This window comes from Ranitomeya imitator, chromosome 4, assembly GCF_032444005.1.
Source record: "Ranitomeya imitator isolate aRanImi1 chromosome 4, aRanImi1.pri, whole genome shotgun sequence".
NCBI classification, from domain to species: Eukaryota; Metazoa; Chordata; class Amphibia; order Anura; family Dendrobatidae; genus Ranitomeya; species Ranitomeya imitator.
Genome location: NC_091285.1, coordinates 354,833,553 through 354,856,879, shown reverse-complemented (window position 1 = coordinate 354,856,879; position 23,327 = coordinate 354,833,553). Strand labels below are relative to the sequence as shown.

The 23,327-nt window shown below is 40.7% G+C and overlaps 1 protein-coding gene across 2 annotated transcripts in view; it reads right to left on the bottom strand.

Annotated features, from left to right (window-relative positions):
* Positions 1–20,190, bottom strand: part of LOC138676113 (chloride anion exchanger-like) — a 91,887-nt gene extending 71,697 nt beyond the window's left edge. The window contains exons 1-3 of one of the 2 annotated variants that reach the window (XM_069765040.1): positions 20,118–20,186; positions 10,522–10,665; positions 2,934–3,144 (exon numbers count right to left, since the gene is read on the bottom strand). In XM_069765040.1, coding sequence (XP_069621141.1) covers positions 2,934–3,064 — 131 coding nt within the window. In that variant the 5' untranslated portion in view covers positions 3,065–3,144; positions 10,522–10,665; positions 20,118–20,186. Of the gene's footprint in view, positions 1–2,933; positions 3,145–10,521; positions 10,666–20,117 lie in introns of both variants that reach the window. The other variant, XM_069765041.1, reaches the window with a different exon arrangement.
* Between the last annotated feature and the right edge of the window lie 3,137 nt (positions 20,191–23,327).

Genomic DNA, 23,327 nt, shown 5'->3' with positions numbered 1-23,327 from the left:
TTCCTGCTCGTTCCTTCCATTAGACCAGTCAACCACTTTTCATTCCTCGTTGATTTAACTTGGCATAACTTACCAGTAAAACCAAAGAAATGAACTGGAGCATAAATTGGTATACGTGCAATGTGTAGGAGCATGTTTATACTGTGACCATTTCACAGACAAAACCCAAGGAAAAAAATCAAAACGAGCATATACCCTGTGATATGTAAATGGTAATAGTACATGTACATAACATAGGGTATTTTTTAAAAAAAACATCCCACTATGGACAAGGTGTATCCAATTGCGTCGGCCCTATCCTATCTATAGTATTAAAATCTCAGCTTGTGCTGACTTTAATGAGGTTGTCCACTACATTCTATAATGCAGCCACTGATTTAAACTTTGTAAAGAAATATTTTTGCAAATACCTCTTGTTGCCATCTGTGCCTCTGAGCAGCTCTATCGCTGACCGCTCACTCTGCATCATGTGACCTCGACTGAAGCCACCACTAACATCTGGGGTCATGTGAAGTTCCGGATCTCCTGCATTCTCCTGGGTATGACCCAGTCGCGCACTCCCCGATTGACTGGGCTGTAGGGGAGCTGATCTGATTAGCTGTAATATGACTAACAGTATCGGGTGGATCCATGATCCACCTGAGGCTGTTAACATGTTAAATGCCACTGCCAATCTCTGACGGCGGCATTTAACTCTCGTGAACTGGAAATGAGTCATAAGACATGACCATCAGCCGCCACTGTCACATGATCGCGGGGCACCGATCAGTTATCATGACAGCTGGGGGGTCTACAAGAGACCCCAGTGTTAGTCATTTTAAATCTCTTGTGAATGCTGGCCCAAAGCAGGTGTTCATATGAGATCATGATTTACATTTATATTGTGAGGCCCAATGGGGACAGTGATACTGATGTCTGTAAAGCGCTGTGGAATTAATGGCTCTACATAAGTGAGGAAAATGAATTAATAAATTAAATTCTGCTAGGACTGATGTACCGCTATGTTTAGCACAGGTGATCAGATTTCAGCTTCATATCTCCTAAGGGGACTATTGAAGCAAGTGAAAAGTAAAAAAATATATATATAAAAAATAAAAAAACATAAGTTCAAATCACCCCCTCTTTTGCCCCATTCAAAATGAAACAATAAAAAAACACATATTTGGTATCGCTGCATTCAGAAACACCCGATGTATCAAAATATAAACTAAATTAATCCGATCGGTAAACAGTGTAACAAGAAAATGTTTTTTTCGGTTGCGGTAGCATTGCAATAAAATGCAATCACAGGTGATCAAAACATCACATCTACCTTAGATTATCAGTAAAAACGTCAGCTCGGCACGCGAAGAATAAGCCCTCACCCAGCCCCAGACCATGAAGAATGGAAACGCTACGGGTCTTGGAAAATGAAGGCTTATTTTTTTTTTGCAAACTTTGGATTTTTTTTCCACCAGTTAAATAAAAAAGAACACAAATTAATGGTGTCATTAAAAAGTACAACTTGTCCCATATTGATGGCCATGACCATATTGATGGAAAAGAAAAGTAATGGCTTTTGGAAGAAGGAGAGCAAATAACGAAAACGGAAAATCACAAGGTGGTGAAGGGATTAAAGAGAACCAGTAATTACCATTGGAAATCCTCAGCCCACCCCCATCCCGTAACAGGTGGTGCACAGTTTTGATTGGGTCTAACTTTCCTTTGAAGTCATTTTGAAAGCAGTTGAGTTGTCATATCATATGTCAGGTCTCCTACAGCTATTATTCAAACTAATTACCCTGCCTGTCCTGATCTTTTTTTTTCCCTTTGCAAATGCAAATAATCAAGGCTTTATCTGTATAGAGGTAACATATGAGGCAGTAAATTACTCATGCTATTCATCAAACCAGCCTTTACCATGGAACAGACTAGTCTAGCCTAGCCAGCATAGATACTAAACATTACAGTTATATTTAACCATAAATTAGGAATATAAAGTATTATATCTGTCTTTTCTCCCACGGAGAAATAGTTTTTCAAGCACATAACAATGTGATATTTGTCAACATCTCTACACATGGTGAATTACTTATCTCTGGTAATTTCCAGACCTGGCTCCATGTGTTTGCAGAGTGAAAAATTCCAAAGGTTAATGTGTTCATACTCCAAGTTATTTACACCCGTAATGAATAGGTCTTTACCGTTATCTAGCAAGGACACCCACAATGAATGTCTTTACTGTTATCAAGCAATGACACCCATAATGAGTAGGTCTTTACCGTTATCTCTCAATTCCAACAGTCTTTGTTGGTTTTTACTTATAGCAAGCCTTCATTTTACATCTCACACTATCTGAGGTTGCAGAAAACACTGATTTCTTTTTTCCATCCTATATACATTATGGCTTCATCTTCAAATTAATGTAGAAATGTCTCTGATTAGCCTAAATTTTTTCTGAAAACAATATTCTTAATTACTGTATTTCAATAAGTTTCCAACAAATTGTCAACGTGATGATGAGAATCTGGGTGGCAGTGGGTGCAATAGGACATGTTCTCTCTACACTCCATTTTCCGACCTAATTGTAGCCCTCTAGAGTGACTGAGTGTTGTATGGAGGTAGCTACAGTATTTCATACAATCCGATGGCATGAAACATTTCCAGATACAAGTTGAGAGATATCAATTTTGGCAGAATCATTCAACAATCAGACATTGTAGTAGAATTGTTTTACTTTGGAGATACAACAGCCAGTATATTCATCACAACATGGTGGATTACAGGAGGAGAACCCACACAAACAAGTGAGGTCCTACAGGACAGCAATAATAAACATTAATGATTAACACCATCCCTCCACAGCCTGCAGCTGTTATATATTCCAGCACAAGTAAAAATTATTAATTTGTCAAAAAAAGATTTTAATATATGGCATTACATACTCCACTTACCTACAAGTCCTTTTTAGAAGATCCAAAGTTGTGGTGTGGTGCCTTTCTACTATTTCATGATCAGCAGTAAAGGAATCCTCTGAATAAATTTTCCTTTGCACCAAATACTTATTTTCCCTGGAAGCTGTCATTATTTATTCCCTTGTGTTTTTTTTTTAATTTTAATAAATTTTAGGTGATTAGGAAGCTCTTAGCTAGAATTTTATATTATCTGTGAAATATAGAAATAGACATATTAGTAGAATCATACCTTATAAAATAAAGTATACTTGTTCTTCTATAGAAAACCAGTAGAAATCTTGGTTTTACTGAACTTATCCCCCACAACAGGTTAACTAACAGTACTCATGCAGCACACAGGCGGCAAATGGTTGCCACACGTATGCTACAAGCATTACAAACTGACACTGATATATCCAGTACTTTTTTTCCGGTACCGTAAATATCAGGACTTGTGAAAGAGCCCTAAGGCAGATTTTTTTTTTCCATAAAGTGCTGTAATTTTAAATCAGTTCTTTACATGATTGTTTCTACAGCACATTCATGGATTTCTGCAAACCTCATTTACCAGGGCATATCCCTCTGCGACCTCTACCAGGCCCGTTCTGGACACATTCAACTGAATTGCATTGCGGTGCAGAGACCCTCCGGCCAATCAGAAGCCGGTAGCTGACATTGTCATGCAAGTCACTGGATGCGCATGGCAGTGACATCATGCATTGCCCATCGCTTTCACACTGAAGTCAGAGGGCAGCTTCTGCACCGCCTACAGAAAAGGAGGCCGTGATTCGTGGGAAAGGACAAAGGTGAGTAGAATCGTTTATTTTTTTATGAGCTAAAGAACAGTGCTAGAACGGGGGACATATATACCAGGATGGGGGACATATATATTCCAGGATAGGGGACATACAGTATGTACCAGAATGTACCAAAATATAAATACCAGGAAGGGGGACATATATACCAGGATGGGCTCAGGATGGCCATCGTATATACTAGGATGGGGTTATATATAATAGGATGGACACAGGATGAGGAATATATACACCAGGATGGAGGACAAATATATACCAGGATGTGACATATTACCATTAAGGGGTGCAGTATGGGGGACATATATACCAGGATGTGGACATATATACCAGGATGGGCCCAGCATGGGGGACATACAGTATATACCATGAAGTGGCCCAGGATGGGTGACAAATATACCTGGAACAGGCCCAGGATGAGGGTTATTATTACATAATGGGGTAGGGGGCAACATGTACTGTATGTCCTTATCGGATTTAGAACGTCCATACATCTGACCAACATAAAGGGGGAAGGGCCAGGTCCAAATTTTGTATCGAGGCCCATCAGGCCGTAGTTAAACCACTGCTTGCTTAGATGACAACAGTCTCATAAATATCTGCAACATATCGGTCACTTGTGACCATACCCTTAGAATGAAAGGTTGAGGGATTTCAGCTTGATAACACAGCTTTGAACTAAAATACATGGTGCCATTTAACCCCTTAGTGACCGCCAATACGCCTTTTAACTGACCTGAGATATAAGAGACTTATATCCCCATACAGGTGACAATCCAGTAGCTGTCAGCTGTCCACTATAGCTGACAACTTGCTGCATCAGCCATGATCAGTGTTTGCACCATCCAAATCTATTTAACCCCTTAGATGCTGCTGTCAATAGTGACTACATAATTATAAACGGTTAACAGACTGTAGGGGCTTCCTCTTTATCCCAATTGGTGGTCTCAGATCATGATTGCATGGTCCTGATGTTTGTCATGGAAATTCATGACCTAATAGTGGCCTTAGAGTCTGTCGGCTGTAGTAACCTGTTCAGAAGTTAGTGACACTTAGGTGATAAAAATACACATTTTCATTTTTCTCATGCCACTTTGCATTAATTCCTGAAAATCACCTGAAGGGTTAACAAACGACCTGACTGCAGTTTTCAATATGTCAGGGGGTGCTGTTTTTAAAATGGTATCACTTGTGGGGATTTCCCTATATATATGACCCCCAAATTCACTTCAAACATGGATAGGTCCCTAAAAAAATACATTTTGTAAATTTCCTTGAAAAAAATTTAAATTGTTGCTACATTTTTAATCCTCCTAAAATGCTAACAAAATAAAATAACATTTTGCAAATGGTGCTGTTGTAAAGCAAACATGTGGGAAATGTTATTTATTAATGTTTTGCTGTGGTATGACTATCGGGATTAAAGGGATAATCATTCAAAGTTTGAAAATTGCTAATTTTTTAACATTTTTTTCAAATTTCTGATATTTTTTATAAATAAACATAAAGCATATCAACCTAAATTTACCATTATCATAAAGTATAATGTGTCACGAAAAAACAATCTCAAAATCACTGGGCTTTGTTGAAGCATTCCAGAGTTATTACCACATAAAGTGACACTGGTCAGATTTCAAAAATTTGGCTCCGTCACTAAGGGGTTAAATTAGCAGAGCATAATTATTGCAATATATTTTTATAAGTCATATATTTATGTTTAAAGAAAACATGTCACCAGGTCAAAAGTAGACAGTTTCAACTTTTATTTTATTCCCGCTACTCCACTGAGTAACCTGTCTTTTTTATTTTAAATTCACCATATGGTTCCAGAGATATGGGCCTTTTTATTTAGTACTAGTTTTTGTGGTCTTCATCAAGGGGGTATTTATCACAGGATAATTATACAGAGCAGCCTGATGACGTACCCACAGAGAATTCAGAGAGCAACTCCCCCTTGGTAAAGACCATAAACATTCAATGGTCCATATCTCCGGAACCATATGGCAAATTTAAAAAACAAAACAAAACAAAGCAATGCTTAGGGGAATATCTTTAATAAAATATGAGAACATACTTTTGAACTGGTGACTAGTGCTTTTTAAAGCCATGTTCGCATAGTCAGTATTTTACCTCAGTATGTGTAAGCCAAAACCAGGAGTGGTGATAAATACAGAAGTGGTGCATATGTTTCTGTTATACTTTTCTTCTGATTGCTCCACTCCTGGTTTTGGCTTACAAATACTGAGGTAAAATACTGACCAATTACTGCTAGTGTGAACATTGCCAAGGGATTGCTTACAGTAGTGTCTAAAAAATCAGACCCATTCTCATCCAGGAGAGCGGTACTATTTTTCCTAACTTGTCATCTGTTTGCTGGCCGTATATAATCCATTTTTTTCTCAGAAACTATTAATCTTTTACAGGACCATTTACAGTTTTCTACGTTACAGAATTGTAATGTATCTGTAAAAATCGGATGTCATACTAATAGTCCATACGACATCTGATTTTTTTCTAAGATTTTGAAGTGAAATGTAGCATGCTGAAATTTTTTTCTCATGCCAAACACAACTGAGAATAAATACCCAGATCTGCACTGCCTCATTGAATAACATTGGTCCGAGTGCAATCCGATTTTTTTCTTTCATTGCACTTGACCAATTTGTATGCTAGTGTGAGCGAGCCCTATATATGAACATACACAACAGCAAAGAGATGTGTGCTTCTAATATATTTATGTAATCAAGGATTGTGTAAACTGGATACACATAAAAGATGTGACCTAAAGTTTTGAGACTAACACAAAAATTTTTTTCACAGTTTGTTGCTTCAGTGTTTTTAGATCTATTAATCAAAAGTTTCTATGGTTACTGAAGTACAATTATCAGCATTTCATATGTTTTTTTGCTTTTGTTGACAAATACATTAACCCCTTAATGACCGCCAATACGTCTTTTAACTGACCTGAGATATAAGAGAATATCATCCCCATACAGGTGACAATCCAGCATCTGTCGGTTGTACACTATAGCTGACAACTTGCTGTACCAGCCACGATCAGTATTTGCACCATCTAAATCTGTTTAACCCCTTAGATGCTGCTGTCAATAGTGACTACATCATTATAAATGGTTAACAGGGTGTGGGGGCTTCTTCTTTGTCACAATTGGTGCCCTCAGATCATGATTTTATGGTCCTGATGTTTGCTATGGCCATTCATGACCATATAGCGGCCTTAGAGTCAGACGGCTGTAGTAATCTGTTTAGAAGTTAGCAACACTTAGGTGGTAAAAATACACATTTTCATTTCTGTCATACCACTTTGCATTAATTCCTGTAAAGCACCTGAAGGGTTAATAAACTACCTGACAGCAGTTTTCAATATGTTTAGGGGTGCTGTTTTTAAAATGGTATCACGTTTGTGGGTTTCCCACTATATGGGACCCCTAAAGTCACTTCAAACATGGATAAGTCCATAAAAAAATAAATTTTGTAAATTTCTTTGAAAAAATGAAAAATTGCTGCTACATTTTTAAACCTCCTAAAATGCTAACAAAATAAAATAACATTTTACAAATGGTGCTGATGTAAAGCAGACATGTGGGAAATGTTATTTATTAATGGTTTGCTGTTGTATGACTATCTGGATTAAAGGGATAATCATTCAAATTTAGAAAATTGCTAATTTTTTAACATTTTTCTCAAATTTTTGATATTTTTTATAAATAAACACAAAAAATGTTGAACAAAATTTACCATTATCATAAAGTATAATGTGTCACGAAAAAACAATCTCAAAATCACTGGGATTTGTTGAAGCGTTGCAGAGTTATTACCACATAAAGTGACACTGGTCAGATTTAAAAAATTTGGCTCGGTCACTAAGGGGTTAAAGAGGTTTTCCCACGAACAAAAGTTTGCTTTAATCAATAGATCTTGGAATAATAATAAAGGTACCTTCACACATAACGATATTGTTAACGATATCGTTGCTATTTGTGACGTAGCAACGATATCGTTAATGAAATCGTTATGTGTGACAGCGACCAACGATCAGGCCCCTGCTGGGAGATCGTTGGTCGCTGAATAAAGTCCAGAACTTTATTTCGTCGCTGGACTCCCTGGAGACATCGCTGGATCGGCGTGTGTGACACCGATCCAGCGATGTCTTCACTGGTAACCAGGGTAAACATCGGGTAACTAAGCGCAGGGCCGCGCTTAGTAACCCGATGTTTACCCTGGTTACCATGCTAAAAGTAAAAAAAAACAAACAGTACATACTTACCTACCGCTGTCTGTCCTCCAGCGCTGTGCTCTGCTCTCCTCCTGTACTGTCTGGGAGCCGGAAAGCAGAGCGGTGACGTCACCGCTCTGCTTTCCGGCTCCCAGACAGTACAGGAGGAGAGCAGAGAAGCAGAGCGCAGCGCTGGAGGACAGACGGCTGTAGGTAAGTATGTAGTGTTTGTTTTTTTTTACTTTTAGCATGGTAACCAGGGTAAACATCGGGTTACTAAGCGCGGCCCTGCGCTTAGTTACCCGATGTTTACCCTGGTTACCGGCATCGTTGGTCGCTGGAGAGCGGTCTGTGTGACAGCTCTCCAGCGACCAAACAGCGACGCTGCAGCGATCCGGATCGTTGTCGGTATCGCTGCAGCGTCGCTAAATGTGAAGGGGCCTTAAGTTCCACAATTGGATGTGATTAAATAAAATGTTCCTGTGCTGAGATAATCCTATAAATGTGCCCCTGCTGTGTACTGTGTAATGGCTGTGTGTGACCATGCAGGGACATGGTCTGATCATACCACAGCTCCTGGGCAGGAGGGGAAGGAAACGAGAATACAGATAGCACGGCAGGGGATCACAGCTGATTCTTTTTGTGAGGTAAAATATTGTTTAAAATCAGGCAGGGAAATGTTTTACCTCACAAAAAGAATCAGCTGTGATCCCATGCCATGCTATCTGTATTATTTCTTTTGCTTCTTCCCCTGCCCAGGAGCTGTGGTATGATCAGACCATGTACCTGTATGGTCAGACACAGCCATTACACAGTACACAGCAGGGGCACATTTATAAGATTATCTCAGCACAGGAACATTTTATTTATTCACATCCAATTGTGGAAATTATTATTATTCCAAGATTTATTGATTAAAATCAACTTTTGTTTGTAAGACAACTCTTTTAAGGTTATGCAAAGACTCAATATTTCCAGTGCTAACCTTTTTAGATCTGTGCAATATGCCCTAGCATTCAGGAAGATATCAGCTTCTAGGCCAAATGCTTACTTATGGCAACCCAGTGTTGCGTAATTAATGGTTGTAGATTATCACAATACCTGTGTTTATTGGTCCAACCACATTTTGAGGGCATGACCACAAGTTCTCAATGGGATAAAGATATGTAGAGTTTCCTGCCCAAGGACCCAAAATTTCAATGTTTTTGTTCACTCAGCCAATTAATTATCATTTTTGCCCTGTGACATGGTCTCCATAATGATGGAAAAATCATTGTTCGTCACCAAATTGCTCCTTAGTTGTTGAGAGAAGTTGGTCTTCTAGATGTTTAGAATCCCCAATCATTATTTATTGCAGTGTTAATAAGCAAAATTGTGAGTGAGCCCTTGGCTGAAAATCAACCACACATAAATGGTATAAGGATGCTTTTCTCATACTAGGGCTCACCTTTTATAACAATCATTCTTACAGATGTCCTAAACAATCTGAAGGGCATTCATCCGAGAAAATACTTTGTAGGAAGTAAAATGATTGGACTGAAGAGTACTGGGGTAAACTTATTTTATCTGATTTTCCACTTCAACTTGGGTCATGTGGAAGAATGATTGTCTCGAGAAGAAAAAGAGAGCTTCGCCATGATTCCTGTGTCATGACAACAGTAACACATCCTAAGGCCATTCATGTGTGGGGTTGCTCTTCATCCAATTTTGCCTAAGAACTCTGCAATGAATATAGATTGGAAATTTGGCGATAAACAATTCTTTTTCCAATATGATGGCGTACTAAGTCACAAGGAAAAACTAATAACTCAGTGACATAGTGAACACAATATTTAAATATTGGATTCATGGTCAAGAACTTCTTAGCTCTCAATCCCATTGAAAACCTCAATCCTCAAAAAGTCGGTTGACAAATAAAAACACAGAAATTGTCATAAAATCCAAGAACTGATTAGACAAGAATGGGTTGTTGTCATCAGTCAGCATTTGCCACAGTGAATTGTAGAAGTCTTGAAAAATAAGGGTCAACACCTCAAATATTGAGGCTTTGCATAAACTTGATGTATATGTCAACAAACGTTTTAAATGTGAAGAAATACGTGTAGCAGTACTCCAGTAACCATATAAACCTCTAACTACGCAATGTAAAAACACTGAAGTTGCAAACTTTGTGAACAAATTTAATTTGTGTCAGTCTCGAAACTTTTGCCCATAACTGCAGTTGCCCTCTCCTTAGAATAAATCATGAATACTGGATTGGTGGCCCAATTCCACTCTCAACATAAGATTGCACAGTTTCTGAAATAATTGCTACTACAAAGAAAATGTTTAATGCAAGTCTAATGTCCTAAAGCAATCTAATGGGAAAATGAAACCACAGTCCCATGATACTAATGAATTGCTGCAGATCTAGATTATCATACTTTCTAATAAATAGTTACAATAGGTATGTATATATTATGGTAACAGTCTATACTAACACATATGGATTCATTAAATTCTAGCTGTACTTATCATTCACATTTTCTTCATTGTTCCTTACCTTGTGGTGCATTGCAGAGTAACACAAACCTCTATAAAGTTAACATGAAACTCTGTGGAACCCCGTTATGAAGAAATTCCAGTTACTGTAACATGCTGTGTCTCAGGCACGTCTTCATGTATTCTTATAGGTGTTTGAAATGTTCTGAAGCAATGATTAACTTTAATTAACTACTTAACATGGGAGAAGATTTTGTAACCTTTGAGACAGTAATCAATGTATGCAATATTGATAAGACACTTCCTTGGAGTATTACTAATTTCACTTGTGAACTGTTATTCCTAACAGTCACTGTTACTTACAGAACACCCTCAGATGACTGGGTTTAAATCGTAAACCAAGCAATAAAAACTAACAGAGGTTTCACACTATATTTAGAGTGTCCATTTTATGTATACATCAGGAAAGCTATTGGATCATACATCAAACACTACCAAACGAATGTGACTTTGGTCTCCACTGGGCTAATAAAAGTCAGGTTTACCATATTGGGATTGAGCAAAACAACATTGCTCCTCTGGTGCTGGACGACATGTGTGTCAACCAATCAATGTTATTGAGAAAGGTGTGAGTGCTAGAAATGACCAGCAAATTACTAGAGCAAACAGCGGACCAATCAGGGAGCACAAATGTACACACGTGATCAAAATTGTTGGTACCCCTCGTTTAATGACTGAAAAAACACAACGGTCACAGAAATAACTTGAATCTGACAAAAGTAATAATAAATAAAAGATCTACGAAAATGGACAAATGAAAGTCAGACATTGTTTTTCAACCATGCTTCCACAGAACTAAAAAAAAAAATAAAACTCATGAAATAGGCCTGGACAGAAATGATGGTGCCCCTGAAAATAATGTGACAAAAGGGACATGTTAAATCATGGTGTTTCCACTAACTAGAATCACAGGTGTCTACAGTCTTGGAATCAGTGAGTGGGCCTGTATATAGGGCTACAGATACTCAATGTGCTGTTTGGTGACATGGTGTGTATCACAATCAACATGGACCAGAGGAAGCAAAGGAAAGAGGGGTCTCAGGAGATTAGAAAGAAAATTATAGACAAACATGCTAAAGGTAAAAGTTATAAGACCATCTCCAAGCAGCTTGATGTTCCTGTGACTACAGTTGCACATATTATTCTGAAATTTAAGATCTATGGGACTGTAGCCAACCTCCCTGGACGTGGCTGCAGGAGGAAAATCGATGACAAATCAAAGAGACAGATAATACAAATGGTAACAAAAGAGCCCAAAAAAACTTCTAAATAGATTAAAGGTGAACTTCAAGCTCAAGGAACATCAGTGTCAGAGCGCACCACATATCGTTGTATGAGCCAAAGTGGACATCATGGAAGACAACCAAGGAGGACACCATTGTTGAAAAAAATCATAAAAAAGCCAAACTGGAATTTGCCAAACTACATGTTGACAAGCCACAAAGCTTCGGGGTGAATGTCCTATGGACAGATGAGATAAAAATGAAACTTTTTAGCAAGGCACATCAGCTCTATCTTCACAGATGGAAAAATGAAGCATATCAAAAAATAACACTGCCTCTACTGTGAGACATGGAGGAGGCTCTGTTATGTTCTGGGACTGTTTTGCTACATCTGGCACAGAGTGTCTAGAATCTGTGCAGGGTAAAATTAAATCTCAAGACTATCAAGGGATTCTAGAGAGAAATGTACTGCCCAGTGTCAGAAAGCTTGGTCTCAGTCGCAGGTCATGGGTCTTGCAACAGGATAATGATCCAAAACACACAGCTAAAATCACCCAAGAATGGCTAAGAGGAAACTATTGGACTATACTGAAGTGGCCTTCTATGAGCCCTGACTTAAATCATATTGAGCATCTTTGGAAAGAGCTGAAACATGGCGTCTGGAAAAGGCTGAACTGTGGTGGCCTCTGGACCATGGGAAAAGCCGGTGATGATGTCACCGCTGGTGAATGATGCTGCGCTCTCAGCAGCTCATTCACCAGTGGTTTTCAGCCGGGACGGTCGCATCTTGGCACCATCCTGGTTGAAAACTATTTAGCCCCCAGGATTACAGCATGGGACACAATGACGGACAGGTATGGTATATTGTTGGTCTATTATTTTACTTTTATTACAGGATCGAGGGTGTCCGGGAAATAGGTGTGGCAGTAAGTATGGTTTAATTTAGAACATTATAGGAGTCTGTGTAATTTTTCAAATAAAGGATTTTATACTTGCTGTGTATTTACAAACATTACAACTATAGAATTAGTAATTGATAGCTGTCTTATAGACGTCTCTCCATTACTAAGCCATGGGCTTGATGTCACCTGAAAGGTGACATCAACCCCACAAATATTACCCCACTTGCCACTGTTACAGGACAAGTGGGAAGAGCTGGCAAAGCACCAGTAAAGGTGCATCTAATAGAAGTGCCTTTTCTGGGCAGCTGCGGACTGCTGTTTTTAAGCTGAGGGGCATATATCAAAGGCCCCTTACCAGTTTGAGAATAGCATTCCCCAGCTGTGAGCTTTAGCAAGGCTGTTTGTCAAAAAGGGGGTGACCCCAAGCTGTTTTTCTAAATTATTTATTTAAATAATAAAAAAAACAGTGTGGGAACCCCTCTATTCTTGATAACCAACTTTTCAGAAGCTGACAGTTGAGAGTAGCCACCCCCAAATGTGGGTATTGTCTGGTTTGTTAAGAAAATAGAGGGGAAACCACATTGGGTTTTTCATTCATTTATTTCCAAACTATTGCAGCCGGCGGCTTTGGAATACCCCGATCATCCGCACCTACTGTCACTGTTATTAGCGGCAGACGTTGTTGGATGATGGGGGTAAGAGTCCCAAAAGCCACCACCTGCTGTCTTTGGGACTTTAATATAATGCTCCACATTCTCCTCTGCTCGCCGGTAGAGCAGGGGATAATGATGAGAGCCGGCTTCTGCACCAGCCACAGCGCTTACTGTAGTGCTATCCATGTGGTACTGATGCAGCACACGGGTGGAGCACGGTTGACACACGTGTGCCACACTTAGTACACACGAACACAAGGACACATGAACATGGATATCTCCCATTTTTTTTCGGTACCGGAAATAAACGGACGTGTGAAACGGGTCTAATAGTGGAAACATACATCTGTCACCCTCCACTTTGATTCCATATGTTTAACCTCTTGGTTGCTACAGTCTACAACAATCACAGAATGCAAGGAGATTAAAGCAAACCTGTCAGGTCTCCAGTGTCCTCCAACCCAGGAACATTCACTTATTTATGATTAAATTCCCTGCCTAACCATTCCTATATATCGTTTTTCTGATAAAATGAGGTATAAAAAAAGCATTTATAATGCTTCCATTTCCTATGCTAAACAGGGTTTTGACTAGTCAGCCCTCTTTCCATGTCATCACACCCCTGTGGGCGTGATAATAAAATTTGCAGTAGCGGTCATCATCATCAGCTCCTGCAAATCTCGCCGCACATTTCTGCAGGGTCACTGCATCGCTGCAGCCGGGTGCACACTTCCCCACTTCAGAGGCGCACTGCACATCACCGAAAGCCATCAACTGAACTTCTAGCCATGCACAGTGAGAATCAGAAGCTGTGTGTACAGTAATCCGTATTCAAAGTTGCAGTGCACAAGACTGGAAGTACAGATGGTGCATGTGTGGTGGCTATTGAAGCAATGACTCCAGCAGCAGTCCACTCCTTGTGAATCTCCCACTAATTTTTGAATGGCTTTTTGTTAGCAATCCTTTCAAGGCTGCGGTAATCACGGTTGCTTGTGCACCTTTTTCTATCACACTTTTTCCTTCCACTCAACTTTCCATTAATATGCTTGGATACAGCACTCTGTGAACAGCCAGCTTTTTTAGCAATGACCTTTTGTAGCTTACCTTCCTTGTGGAGTCTAAGGGGCAATGTTTCTCCTTATGGAGAGTGACATACCAGCTCTGGCTTGTCAAGGTAAGGAGGCTTATTCGCCGTGCAATGCTCCTCTGGGAAATATAATATGCAAATTGCCTCTTCTGAGAAAAAGAGGACTTAAACTCTATAGCGCCACCTGTTGGAAGTAGCGATCCTACTGACGAGGGCCAACAGCCCAAAACACCGTGTCTGCAAATTGAGATACTGATTTGGCTTTTATCCTAAGTCATAGACAACAATATGCAAATTGCCTCTTCAGAGAAAAAGAGGACTTAAACTCTATAGCGCCACCTGTTGGAAGTAGCGATCCTACAAGTCACAATCATCCCTTTAACGAGTCATGCAATATGACTTAGGATACTTCCAACAGGTGGCGCTATAGAGTTTAGGTCCTCTTTTTCTCTGAAGAGGCAATTTGCATTTCCTTGTGGAGTGTGTTAATGACTGCCTTCTGGACATCTGTCAGCAGTCTTCCCCATGATTGTGAAGCCTACTGAAACAGACTAAGGGATTTTTTTAAACGCTTAGGAAGCCTTTGCATCTGATTTTTGTTAATTATTCTAATTTACTAAGATAATGACTTTTGGGTTTTTATTGGCTATAAGCCATAATCATCAACATTACCAGAAATAAACACTTGAAATAGATCACTCTGTTTGTAATGACTCTATATAATATATGAGTTTCACTTTTTATGTTGAAGAACTGAAATAAATTAACTTTTTCATGATATTCTAATTTTGTGAGAAGCACCTGAATGTATATATACATACATAGTAACATAGTTATTAAGGTTGAAGGAAGACTTTAAGTCCATCTAGTGCAACCCATAGCCTAACCTAACATGCACTAACATGTTGATCCAGAGGAAGGCAAAAAAAAACCATGTGGCAAAGAGTAAGCTCCACATTGTGGAAAAAAATTCCTTCCCGACTCCACATACGGCAATCAGACTAGTTCCCTGGATCAACACCCTATCAAGGAATCTAGTATATATAACCTGTAACATTATACTTTTCAAGAAAGGTATTCAGTCCCCCCTTAAATTTAAGTAATGACTCACTCATTGCAACATCATACGGCAGAGAGTCACATAGTCTCACTGCTCTTACAGTAAAGAACCCGCGTCTGTTATTATGCTTAAACTTTCTTTCCTCCAGATGTATAGGATGCCCCCTTGTCCCTGTCTCAGGTCTATGAATAAAAAGATCATCAGAAAGGTCTTTGTACTGTTCCCTCATATATTTATACATTAAAATAAGATCATCCCTTAGCCTTTGTTTTTCCAAACTAAATAGCCCCAAGTGTAATAACCTATCTTGGTATTGCAGACCCCCCAGTCCTCTAATAACCTTGGTCGCTCTTCTCTGCACCCGCTCCAGTTCAGCTATGTCTTTCTTGTACACCGGAGACCAGAACTGTGCACAGTATTCTAAGTGTGGTCGAACTAGTGACTTGTATAGAGGTAAAATTATGTTCTCCTCATGTGCATCTATGCCTCTTTTATTACATCCCATTATTTTATTTGCCTTTGTAGCAGCTGCCTGACACTGGCCACTAAATGTGAGTTTGTCATCCACCCATACACCCAGGTCTTTTTCATTGACGGTTTTGCCCACGGTTTTAGAATTAAGCACATAGTTATCTTATTACTTCTACCCAAGTGCATGACCTTACATTTATCCCCATTAAAGCTCATTTATAAGCCAAGCTTCTAGTTTACATAAATCATTCTGTAATATAAAATTGTCCTCCTCTGTATTGATTACCCTGCAGAGTTTAGTGTCATCTGCAAATATTGAAATTCTGCTCTGTATGCCCCTTTCATTAATAAATATGTTAAAAAGAAGGGGTCCAATACTGACCCCTGTGGTACCCACCCCACTGCTAACCGCGACCCAGTCCGAGTGTGCTCCATTAATAACCACCCTTTGTTTCCTATCCCTGAGCCAGCTCTTAACCCACTTACACATATTTTCCCTTATCCCCATTATTCTCATTTTATGTATCAACCTTTTGTGTGGTACTATATCAAAAGCTTTTGAAAAGTCCATATACACTGGGTTCCCTTGGTCCAGTCCGGAACTTACCTCTTCATAGAAATTGCTCAGATTAGTCTGACAGGAAAGGTCCCTAGTAAACCAATGTTGATATTGGCTCATGAGGTTATTCCTCTTCAGATACTCCAGTATAGCATCCCTTATAATATCCTCCAGGATTTTACCCACAGTAGAGGTTAAGCTTACTGGCCTATAATTTCTGAGTTCAGTTTTCTTCCTTATTTGTGCCCAGGTCTCTATCTGCACTATCTTCCCCTCCTATAAAATGTATACCCTCCCCTCATTCCTTAGTTTAAACACTCCTCCAACCCTCTAGACCCCAGCTTTTTCCCCCCAGCATAGCTGCACCTTCCCCATTGAGGTGCAGCCTGTCCCTAGCGTAGAACCTGTAAGCAACTGAGAAGTCGGCCCAGTTCTGCAGGAACCCAAACCCCTCCTTCCTACACCAATTCTGGAGCCACTTATTAGCCTCTCTGGCGTGGCACGTGGTACAGGCGGTATTTCGGAAAATACCACGTTGGAGGTCCTTGCTTTCAGCTTGCAGCCTAATTCCCTGAAATCATTTTAAGAACCTTGCAAAACAGCATACAGTGCCTTGAAAAAAGTATTCGGCCCCCTGGAACCTTTCAACCTTTTCCCACATATCATGCTTCAAACATAAAGATACCAAATGTAAATTTTTGGTGAAGAATCAACAACAAGTGGAACACAATTGTGAAGTTGAACGAAATTTATTGGTTATTTAAAATTTTTGTGTAAATTCAAAAACTGAAAAATGGGGCATGCAATATTATTTGGCCCCTATATATATGTTTGCTCAGTTCCATCTATGCTGCCCAGATATAATGTTGAATTGGACAGGCTTTTTATACGCCTTGTTTACATACCCTTCCGTATTTATCACAAATGAAATCGGATGGGATGAGTGGGCATACAGAACATTAAATAGAAAAAAAAACAACTTTGTGACATATACAAGTATTTGGTCAGATAAGAACTAAAAATGGTCCCTTTGTACAAACATCCTAGGCTATGTTTTTTTTTTATTTTGCAAGATACTGTATGTGAAAGCATTCAGAGCTCCAAACATGCATCCCCCTCGTACATGGTGATGTTATATGTGCAGTATCTGGATTCACATTATCTATTTTTTACAGCTGCATGGATATGATATCTTTGTTGGCATGGACATATAGTCCAAAGATGCATTTTGCTCGGGGGCCCTTTGATCTCTATCTGCCACAGAATTAGTAGACCTGCATCCATCACATAACCGTTAACTCACTCTACTAGTCCATGCATGTGATGTCCCTTCTTCAGGCACCTGTATGCCATGTGGAAACTATGCCTCTATCGCAGAATTATCACGTAACAGTATATAGAAAGTCTTTTTCACTTGTTTCTTGGAGCCATTTATGACCTTCTGCTCAATGAGATTAGTACACAAAATCCTGCAAAGTCATGTTGACGTTCATAGTCGTTGTTGTAGTGGAACAGTGTTTCCTGTGCATGTCTTATTCTGGACTGGTGGCACTAATATAATTAAGTTATTCGGTTCTCACAGATACGGTCATTTTTTTACAGTAAAAATGTGCTGCACGAAGGGCTATTATTCTTGACAGCGGGCACTATTCCAAAAAAGTGAGGCTTGTGAGTCTTCAGATGCTGTTGTGCAATGACTTGGTATTGGATTATGGTCTTGTATTAGATAAAAAATAACATGATACAGATGAAAACCGAGCCCTAGGCTAAGTTCATGTGAGCATATAAAAAAACTCCAATCTTCATACAGAAAAATGTATATTTTTAAATATATATTGTCATTTGAATGCCATTTACAAGATCAATTACAGTTTCCTATGTTACTAAAGGCAGAATATCCATAACAATCAGGTTATAGGTGTGATCTGTATGAGATCCATCTTTTCATATGGACACTACTGTCATCTGAACAGTCTTATTGCATAGGGGCTTGCTGACACGCTGCATTTTTTGCTGTGTTTTCACACTCATTTTTTCTGTGTGCTTTTGCTGATAGAAAACACAGCGTTCTACTATTACAGCAAAGTGAATGAGATTTCTGGAACTCAAACTCGTTTCTTATCTTTTCATCGCAGATTTGAAGCAGGGTCAAATCTACAGTATTTCTGCATTTCTGCAGAATTTTCACCCATTCAAATGAATGGGAAAAAATACACGGAAAATTGTGGCAAAAACATGTATATTTTAAAGGGAACCTGTCGGCAGGATTGTGCACAGTAACCTACAGGCAGGGTCAGGTCAGCGGCGTTATACTGAATAAAATGATACCTGAGGTGATGAAATCCGTCTTGTGGTTGTTGTTTAATTGGCATTTGTAGTTTTGAGTTAATGATATGCTCGTGGTCCGGGGCAGACTGTGGAGAGGGGTCTTCATGTGGAGCTCCGATTAGGTATTCATACATAATGCAGACTGCTGACAGGTCACTGATCCCTCACTGACCTGCCCCCTAGTTTACATACTGCAGCATGATTGCATCTATAATGTGCATTTAATTATTTTCTTTGCTGGCATAAATACATTTATAAAAAAATATTTGAAAATGGCGCAGACCTCGCCTGTGCAGTAGCATCTAACGGCAATCCAATAGACGCTACTGCTTAAGCGCAGGCGGCGCCATATTGGTGGAGACATTTTTTTTTCTCTAGCAAGTTGTCTCCGCCAGCGCCTGCACAGTAGCATCTATTGGATCACCGATAGATGCTACTGCGCAGGTGCAGCCCGCGCCACTTTGAGACAGAATTTTTTATTTATTTCATCAAATAAAACAATTAAATGCACATTATACATGTGATCATGCTGCAGCGCAGGCTCCACTGCTGACGCCTAACTGCTGAAGGTGATTTTTTTTTCAATACATATAATATTCACTATGTAAACTAGGGGGCAGGTCAGTGAGGGATCAGTGACCTGTTAGAAGCCATCAGTATGAATAGCTAAGCAGAACACCACATGAAGACCCCCACATGTCGCCCCGGAGCACGAGCATATCATTAACTCAAAAGAGAAAGTACAGATTAACCAACAACTACAAGACGGATTTCATCAACCAAGGTATCATTTTATTCAGTATAATGGCGCCGACCTTCCTGTGCACAATCCTGCCAACAGGTTCACTTTAAGCAGCATTTTTCCTTCCAAGAGACACCTTTTTGTGCATAAAAATGTGGCAAATGCTTAAGGTGTGCACGTACCCTAGGATTGTCCTGTATGTTGTCTGTGTGACTTCAGTCGGACATCACTTGGACCGAAAATACTTTTGTGTGAATGTCCCCCTTGCAACTGGGCATTTATAAGTCTCACTATAGAAACCTTACTGTGTGTGTGCCTTTTTAACTCTTTTTGAACTGTATCTTAGCAGATATTGGAGACACATGGAGGTATACTGTGGACCATAGCAGGGTATGAGTGTGGTACTACAGATCCATAATACAGCCATCTGCGTGTGTTGTGTAATAAAATAGTATAATTTCTGTTGTTGTTCAATTAACTCCTTTTTTGCAGGATGCTTCAGTGTACTTCCCTCCAGTGTAGTAACTAAACCATATGTGTCACCAGAAGTAATGTGGTTGCCTGGTACTTACATATCCGTGGGTAGAATACCTGGCACCCTCACCGATCAGCTGCCATCTGCCAAGGTGGTTGCTGAACATAAGCAATGTACAGGGTAGAACACAGTAGCCCCTTTTACAATACTTAGTGGCTGCTGCCTGGCACTTCACCTTATCTCCTATTCAAGTGAATGCAAGTGACTATGAGATAAGCTCAGTACCCGGTATTGGACATTATCTCCTATTCAAGTGAATGTGAGGGAACTGGAGATAAGTTGGAGAACCAGGCAATAACCACTAAGCAATGTTTGGGGCTGCTGTGTTAATACCCACTACATTGCTTATATGTGGCCACCACTATGAGCAGATGACAGCTAAACGCCTCAGACTCCCACCAATCTAATGTTGATGACCCATTCTGCTGCTGGAGAAGTGAAGGCACTGGTAACAGATTTATACCTCATCCACGTCAGGCCTCATCCATTTTCATGGATACAATTCATACCCATTACATTCTATGCATGTGTGCTGTTCGTGTGCTGTATGTGTGCCATTTGTGTGCTGCATGTGTGCCATTCATGTGCCATTCATGTGCTGTATGTGTGCCATTCGTGTGCTGTATGTGTGCCATCCGTGTGCTGTATGTGTGCCATCCGTGTGCTGAATGTGCCGTTCGTGTGCTGTATGTGTGCCGTTCGTGTGCTGTATGTGTGCCATCCGTGTGCTCTATGTGTGCCATTCGTGTGCTGTATGTGTGCCATTCGTGTGCTGTATTTGTGTCATCTGTGTACTCAGCGTCGGACTGGAGCACCTTGGGCCCACCAGAGAAAATCACTCTTGGGGCCCACTATGACGCTACATAGAAATAAATTCAAGACCATCAATTGTGCAGTAAAACACGCTAATATCAAGGTAAAATATAAGGTAGTACACGTCTTAATTATGTAGCAGGGGTTGGGGTAACCCCCTTATAGAATATAATGTAGCCTCCCTCATGGAATATAAAGCAGCCCCCCTCATAGGGTATAATACAGCACCCAACAAAATATAATGCAACCCCCTTATAAGGTATAATGCAGCCCCCCCATAGAATGTAAGGTAGCACGCTAATATGGCATAATGCAGCCCCCCTTATATAGTACAACGCAGCCCCTCCACAGAATATAATGTAGCCTCCTCAGAATATAATGCAACCCCCTCATAAGGGAGCCCCCCATAGAATATACTGTAGCCCCCTCATAGGGCATAATGCAGCTCTCCTCATATAGAATGATGTAGCCCCCTGAGAGAATGATGCAGCCCCCCACATATAATATAATGCAGCCCCTCCACAGAGTATAATGTAGCCCCCTCAGAGTATAATGCAACCCCCTCATAAGGCAGCCCCCCATAGAATATACTGTAGCCCCCTCATAGGGCATGATGCAGCTTCCCTCATATAAGATGTAGCCCCCTGAGAGAATAATGTAGCCCCCCACAGAATTATAATGTAGCCCCCTCAAAGGGTATAATGCAGCCCCCCTGAAAGGGTATAATGCAACCCCCCGCCAACACCATCATTGTTCTCCCCCTCCACCCCATCATTGTACTCATCACCACCTCCAACATTGCCTTCTCACCCACCACCTCCATCATTGCCTCCTCCCCATCACCACTGTCCTTTCCACCACTACCATCTTTGTCCTTTACACCACAACCATCATTGCTTTCTCCCCCACCATCCCCATCATTGCCCATTCTACCACCTCCATCATTGCCTCCCCCACCACCGTCATTGCCTTCTCCCTCACCACCTCATCATTGCCTCCCCCACCACCATCATCATCATTGCCTCCCCACTACCATCATCATTGCCTCCCCCACCACCACCATTATTGCTTCCCCCACCACCATTATTGCTTCCCCCACCACCATCATTGCCCCTTCTCCACCACCATCCTCATCATTGCCAATCTCCAATATCTCCAATACACACACACACAACACCACTATCACACATATGGCACCACACACACAGACAGCTCTCTCCCACACACACACACAGACACACACACACACACAAAGCACCACACCACATACACACACAGCCACACACACGCAGGCAGGCAGACACACACACACAGCACCTACTCACTTCTCCGCACATTCCCAACAGCCGTAGCACATCCCGGCAACTTCCTCTCTGAAACAGCCGCACTGAATGATGACATCATACAGCCGCGCTGAGTCAGACAGGAAGTGCCGGCAGGCGGGCAGGAAGGAGGACGGCATCGGATCCCTGCAGCTCTGCTCTGGTCCCTTAATCCAGGGATCATAATCCGGGTTCATCGCCCCCCTTTAGGAGCCCACCTCCAGGGCCCCAATTCAGCAGCACCGGCGGGCAGTGTTAGCCTCAGCCTGCAGCTAACGCTGCCCGCTATTAAAGTGAAATGGTATTCACTCCTCTCCACGCACATGGGGGCATGGGGAAACGTGAATATTCATTTCTCTTTAGCAGCGGGAATAGGCTCCTGTCTCCAGCTGCTGCTCTCTGGCACCAGGAGAGCCCCCCTTGACTCAGGGACCCCATAGCAGCTGGGTGTGCCACTATTAGCAACATGCCACTGGCTGGGAGGCCCCTGGAGCAGTGGGGGCCCTAGGCAGCTGCTGGCCAATATGCCAGCAGGTGTCAGTGCCTGGGCCCACCGGAGAATCCTCCGGTTCTCTGGTGGGCCAGTACGACCCTGTGTGTGCTACATCTGTGCCGTCCGTGTTTAACATTGCAAAGTATAGGAGAAGCTTTGTAACTTACTTATTTTTTTATCCATCCATTAAAAACAGACACACTGATGACACACTGACGGTAAAAACAGACAGACTGATGATACACTGACGGTAAAAACAGACACACTGATGCACAACACTGATGACATCGGTACCATTTTTCAAGTACATGTTTAAATATTAGCCTGTGAATGAGGCCTGAGGCTGCTTGTGGGCAGGATACATGGATTAAATCTATTGAGAATTACATACATACAGTATTTTCTCCATACAGCAGGCTTATGCATACAAATGCAGTTTGCCTATGGCCCTAAAGTGAAAACTTGTATAAAGAATTTTACCTACACAGATAAAAAATCAATGACTTCGTTGAGAACTGCTTTCAAGGCTGCACTTTGGAATGACTGTTATTGATAATCTCCAAAGCTTACATTCCGTTATAAAATTGATTGGACTGATACCGTTTCAGCATAATCTATA